General features: G+C 46.8%; 1 protein-coding gene across 1 annotated transcript in view; it reads right to left on the bottom strand.

The window, feature by feature from the left end:
• FSHR (follicle stimulating hormone receptor) overlaps nucleotides 1-6,795 on the bottom strand; it is a gene marked incomplete at its 5' end in the record, with an annotated part of 73,137 nt that overhangs the window by 31,230 nt on the left and 35,112 nt on the right. The window contains one exon of the mRNA XM_015427667.1: nucleotides 3,084-3,158. Within this exon, the coding sequence (XP_015283153.1) occupies nucleotides 3,084-3,158 (75 nt within the window). The remainder of the gene's footprint in view (nucleotides 1-3,083; nucleotides 3,159-6,795) is intronic.

Raw genomic sequence — 6,795 nt, 5'->3', positions numbered from 1 at the left:
CTGTATGCCGGCTCCCGGCCATATAGGGCTTTAAAGGACAAAACCAGCACCTTCAAACGAATCCGGTAAGCTACTGGCAGCCAGTGCAATGTCTTCAGCACAGGCTGGATGTAGTCTCGTATAGAGAGGCCCATCAAAAGCCTGGCTGCCACATTTTGCACTAGCTGCAGCTTCCGGATTTGAGACAAGGACAGCCCCATGTAGAGAGCGTTGCAGTAGTCTAATCTCGAGGTGACCATAGCATGAATCACTGTTGCCAGGTCATTGGGTTCGAGGAAGGGAACCAACTGCCTAATTAGCCGTAGTTGGTAAAAGGTTGCCTTGGCAGTGGCTGCTACCTGGGCCTCCATTGTTAAGGAGGCATCCAGGAGCACTCCCAAACTCCTAACTCTTGGCGCTGGCACCAACAGTGCCCCATCGAAGGTCGGGAGTGGGATCCCTACCCCCGACCCACTCCGACTCAGGCACAGGACCTCCGTCTTTGTTGGATTCAATTTCAATCAGCTCAGTCTAAGCCAGCCTGCCATATCCTGAAGTGCCCGCTCCAGGTCCTCTGGGGTAGAGTCGTACGCCCAACAACAGGTATAGCTGGGTGTCATCTGCATGTTGATAGCACCCTAGCTTATGCCTCCAGGCATCTGGGGGGTAGTCTATTTGGGTCCAGAGACTCTAATGGAAAATCCATTCCGCATTTTTATTGCAACTCTACTTGTACTGTAATGTATTTCAATGGAGCCCATGCAAGTCAATTGGCATTCCTGGCTCCCATTATTTCCAATGGGCCTTCAAGTGTTTTCCATTGTTTCCAATGGGCAATCCTGTCCTTCCTTTTAGTACATCCCAATTAAGGGCAGACGGCAGCCCCCAACAGGATGCCACCAGCCCCCCCCCAGCAAACAAAAAAGCCAGGAGAAAGAATCAGAACAGGTGCCCACCTGGTCGTGCCAGCATCCAGGAACAAGCAGCAGACTGGAGGTGATGGCAAGCCCCCCCGACCCCCCTCCAAGTCCAAAGCCCTTCTGCAACTCCCACAACGATGTCGACACCCGTGTCTTCACCCACCCACCCTGAGGAGCCGCTCTCGCCCCCTGACTTCAAGTTCTGCGCGCTGGAGGGAGGGAGGAAGGGGAGCGGTGGTGGGAAGGCGGCAGAGGCCGGGCTGCCCAACCCCCTCCCAGGGACAAAGACGACGACGCTGACGCTGGCAGAGGACGGGGCAGAGGAGGAGGAGAGGGACACTCGCTTGCAGGCTTGGAGGAGGCGAGGCACCGGCCAGGTGGGGCTCGGGGCGCAGAGAGATGCACTCACTCGGCCAGGCGCTCCCTCCTGCAGGCTGCTGCTGCTCGTCATGGTCAGCCACCTTGGAGGAGAAGGAGAGTTGCGGGGCGCAGCCGACTTTTCTTCCCCTGCTGGCTCGACATCTGCCTTGAGTGGCCCCCACCCTCCATTCAAACTGCTCAATCGGGGGCCACCTGGGCAGCTGGGGTGCCCACAGAGAGGGCTCTAAGTGCCACCTCTGGTATGCATGTATATTTAGCACACTATTGCAGTTTCCTTCCGGTCTGATGTATTTAGTTTATGGCCATTGCTAGGCAACCATAGTACTGCCAGCATTCAAGCCTTGGTTTCTGTCAGGAAAGGCCGGGGGAGGAAGCAAGGCCCTTTTCAGTGCTGTTTTGGCCTTTGATGGAGAACTAATAGGGACCAGGTATGGCTACTTGCTACCACATGACTTTCAGGACTCACCCAAGCCTGGCTGCTTGCTACTGTTCAACAGCAGCCAGCCCACAAAAGCCAGTGTGATGTAGTGGTTAGAGTTTCAGATTAGAATATGGAAGCATTCTGGGTGACTTTGGGCTAGTCACACACTCTCAGCCTAACCTACCTCACGAAGTTATTATGATGATAAAATGGAGGAGAGAAGAATGGAAGAGAGATGATATAAGCTGATTTGGGTCCCCCAAGAGAGGCTGCCAGGGAATGAGGAGGCAAAGCAGAATACAGGGGAAGTAAAGATAGGTTAGCTACTTGGGCGAGAAGCAGGGAAGGAAGCAGGAAAGAGTGAGGGGCTATGGGGACTTTTAGGGAAGGAAAAGAAGAAATAGTGGGGGGAAGGGAAAATGAGATGCCTCTGCAAGTTCTTGTGGGTCCCTTGCTCATTTGCATATTTATAGAATGAATGCATTGGATTTCCTCAAGCAAAATTGTGAGTATATTCGGGGGTGGGTGGGTGGACTGCAAACTGCTTTTTTCTTTTGTCCGCTGTGAGAGGAAGAACAATTTCTCTCTATCAGTTTTGTCCAAATCATTTGTAATTTTATAAAACTCTGTCATGTTTTACTTCGGACATCTTTTTCTAGATTGAAAAGCCATAAACACATGATAGAATAAATGTAACATATCCTTGTGCATTATATCTTCTGAGTTTTATGGCCCTAGAGACTCCATGGGCCAAAGACCCTGAAAGGAACATGATGCACTTTTGCTGTTAAATCCGCTTTAGAGTCAGTGTGTTATAGTGGGTATATTCTGGGATTAGGAATTGGGAGACCCAGATTCAAATATCCATTCTGCCATGGAAGGTTGTTGGGTTACCTGGGGCTAGTCAGTCTCTCTCTCTCTCTCTCTCTCTCTCTCTCTCTCTCAACCTATCCTACCTCATAGGGTAGTTGTGAGGGTAAAACAACATTTTAAGTCTCCATTTGGGTCTCCATTGAGGAGAAAAGTGAGTATAAATATTTATTTACTTTCTTACTTCATTTATACCCCAGCTTTTCCCCAATGGGGACACAAAATGGCTTATATTGTTCTCCTTTTTTCCATAAATAAGTAAACAATTTTAGTGAATTATTTGTCTGGAAGACCCCATAAGTATTTCTGAGCTCTTCAGAGGCACAGTGGGGCATCATAAATACATAAATCTGGAAACAAGAATTTCATGTGGAAAGAAAAATTGCATTAAAAATATTCAACCATTGCCAAAGTTGACAAAATTGTCATATTACCTCTGTGGGAACATTTTTGTCTGATGTGAACACTGAGAATGTAGCAAGAACAAAAAGCAAATGAGAATTGGTACTTACAAGAAAACTGGGCCTTGGGCTCCTTGGAAAACTTCATTAGGCAATTTTTCTAGCTTGGAATTACCACTAAGGTTTCTGTGAAAATAAATAATATCATCAGTTGATGCTTATTCATCAACTAGCTGGCTTCCTAAAATGATTACCGGTAACATTCAATTGATTTATCAGTTGTCTAAAATAAGTGATAATATTAGAAAAAGTATCATAGCACATTCCATGAATTTAGAGATGCAGCCACAGAAACTTATGGCTTCATGAATTCTTGGCTGTAAAAGAGTTCATAGAACGTCAATGTCTTATTTTATTGCTTGTTAAAATTTGTATATCCAAAACTGTGATTTAAAATAAAAAGGCACCTAACCAAGTTCATACAAACCACAATACAAATTAAAACATCAGCACATCTGACAGTCAGGGAGGGGCGGGACCTCAGCAGGGTAGAATGCTACATAGTCCACCTTTACCTAGGAAATGAAATGCTATTTTCTGTGAAAATAAATAAATAAAATTGTTAATATCATCAGTTGATGCTTATTCATCAACTAGCTGGCTTCCTAAAATGATTACCGGTAACATTCAATTGATTTATCAGTTGTCTAAAATAAGTGATAATATTAGAAAAAGTATCATAGCACATTCCATGAATTTAGAGATGCAGCCACAGAAACTTATGGCTTCATGAATTCTTGGCTGTAAAAGAGTTCATAGAACGTCAATGTCTTATTTTATTGCTTGTTAAAATTTGTATATCCAAAACTGTGATTTAAAATAAAAAGGCACCTAACCAAGTTCATACAAACCACAATACAAATTAAAACATCAGCACATCTGACAGTCAACCTGGGCCCATCTGTGGATACTTAGATCTGCAGCCTGGGGCCACATTGTGAGAAGGGAGGCTTTTCTCCAAACTTGAGTGACCCCATAGGTGCGCAGAGAAATCCCCAAACAAACAAACAAACAAGTTATTCTTAAAACTCAACCACAAAGCAGTTTCCTGTGCTTGCCAGAGGAAGAGCAGCAAGACTCTCCTCTCCATCAGACACTGAGTCCACTGTGTTCATTGTATTGAAAAGAGACAGGCAGGGCTTTCTTTCTGGAAAAAGAGGTGCCAGAACTCTCAAGAGGGAAATGAAGTTTTCAGTCTGTCTACTGAAAACTCATGAACTTTTAAACATTTAAAAAAGAATTTCATCGAAGAGGTTTCAGAACTCTGTTCCAGCGTGTTCCCCCAGAAGAAAAGCCCTGGAGGCAGGTGGGCAGAAACAAGCCTCCTCCTCCACCACCACCACCATACCATGCCAAGGTGCAGCCACTGGAGGCAGATGGGTAGGTGAGGATAAGTGGGAACATCTGCTGCCAAGCCCCCTACGCCCTGCTGAATTGCCTATGCTGCTGCCTCAGGGGTTGGGTGAGGAAGAGCAGGAGCCTCCATCTGCTGCTGATGCATTATGTGAGCCAGAGAGGGCATGCAGATGGACAGCCACATCAGTGGAGAGGGGGATGACCGGGCAGGCAGGTACAGTGGCAGAGACGATAGTCTGCCTGGTAAGTATCTCCGACAGTCAGAGAAAGATAGAAACACTGTGTATGGGGGAGGGGGCGGGGAAGAGCAAGAGAGACAAACTGACTTAGAAAAGAGGTGGAAAAGGGGAGAAAGACCGAGGCTGTGTGCCAGAGAAAGGGTGAGGGAGGGAGAAAGAGACAGAAACACTTACTGAGAGAGAAGGGCTGGGGAGGAGAGACAAGGAAGCCAAAGGAGGGGGAATGGAATGCCCTCTTCACGCAAGTTCCTTGCAGGTTTCCACTTGTATCATATAAAAAATAAAGCAACCAAAAACAAGTAATAGCAGCAGAATCAACAGAACAGACCTGTCTTGTTACGAAATGTGACATGTATTTTGGCCCTCAGTTACAGGTTAATACAGTTGAGTAGGGTTGACAACTCTGAGTTGGGCAATTCCTGGAGATATGGGGGTAGAGCCTTAGAACGGTGGGCTTTGGGGAGGGGCGGGACCTCAGCAGGGTATAATGCTACATAGTCCACCTTTCAAAGTGGACATTTGCTCCAGGGGAGCTGATCTCTGGAGATCAGTTTTGATTCTGGGAAATCTCCAGGCCCCCATCTACCCTCGAGACATCCCAAATGTTAACTGGAAAAGAATGTCTTGGATTGAGAGGTAAAAGCTAGAGCACGGAAGGGGTCCAGCAGACCTCTTCAGGGAGGGGGTTCCACAGTCTCTGTGCCACTGTAGAAAAGGCCCTGAACCCATCTAGCTATCTCCTGTAGCTTAGGGACTGAGAACACAAAGCAAGACCTAGGAAAAGTTCATCTGTCAGTAGGCAAAGGTTATGGAATCCTGGATCCAGATTTAACAGGTAAAATCCACACTTTAAATTGATCTTGGTCATATATTATTTTACAAATAGTCAAAACTAGCACTCTTTTCCTCTAGTTAAATGTGGAGAGAATGGGATTTGTTGAGCTTGTCTACACTACAGACTCATGCTGTCTTCATACCACTTTAACTCCCAAGGCTTCCTGCAAAGAATCCTGGAAACTGTAGTTTGGGAATGGTGCTAAATATTGGGCATCAGTGTTGAATATTACAATAGCTTTTAAACTAGAAATATTTCTGTTAAACTGTTTACCAGATGACTTAGACAAGAACCATAGATACTTTATTTTACATGTTATAACAAAAGCTAGAATCTTATTTGCAACAACATGGAGGACATTGAAAATTCCAATTTATTTATTTATTTATTTAATTTTATGTATACCCTGCCCTCCCTGCGAACGGGCTCAGGGTGGCTTACATAAGGCACAAAGTGCATACAATATATAAAAGCTAAAACAATTAAAATTAAGTTCCATCAGATGCACAAATAGAAAACTCCTGACATGTTGTATAACAGGAGGGGAGGGCTAGGGCCGCAAACAGATATTACCCGGCCCTCCGGCAGTATCGCTCTGTAGTGGAGCGGTGGTGGTAGTGGCAGTGGCGGCTCCTACTCAAAAGCCTGGTGGAAGAGCTCCGTCTTACAGGCCCTGCGGAACTGCACAAGGTCCCGCAGGGCCCTGATCTCCTCTGGGAGCTCATTCCACCAGATAGGAGCTGCCACTGAAAAGGACCTGGCCCTCATTGCCGCAAGCCTGGCCCCCTTGGGGCCCGGGGTCACCAAGCGGTGTTGTGACCCCGACCGAAGTGCTCTTTGGGGAATATATGGGAAAATGCGGTCCCTCGGGTATGTCGGCCCCTGGCCATGTAGGGCTTTAAAGGTAAGCACCAGCACTTTGAAGTGAATCCGGTATGCTATAGGCAGCCAGTGCAGTGCTTTCAGTACAGGTCGGGTGTGCTCCCACCTAGGGGCGCCCACCAACAGCCTGGCCGCAGCATTCTACAACAGCTGCGGCTTCCGGATTTGCAACAGAGGCAGCCCCATGTAGAGAGCGTTACAGTAGTCTAGCCTCGAGGTGACCGTCGCATGGATCACTGTAGGTAGGTCATCGCGGTCGAGGAAAGGAACCAACTGCCATACCAGCCGAAGATGATAAAAGGCCGATCTGGCAGTGGCTGCCACCTGGGCCTCCATCGTTAAGGTGGGTTCCAGGAGCACTCCCAAACTCCTAACCTCCTAAGCTGCTTAATGAGTTGACAACGAAGATTATGGAATGTGCTGAAATGGACAGATTGACAAATATAGTAAA

Source organism: Gekko japonicus, unplaced genomic scaffold, assembly GCF_001447785.1.
Source record: "Gekko japonicus isolate JY-2015 unplaced genomic scaffold, Gekko_japonicus_V1.1 scaffold174, whole genome shotgun sequence".
Taxonomy (NCBI): Eukaryota; Metazoa; Chordata; class Lepidosauria; order Squamata; family Gekkonidae; genus Gekko; species Gekko japonicus.
The sequence above is the reverse complement of the archived record's forward strand: the minus strand, read 5'-3'. Positions and strand labels throughout refer to the sequence as shown.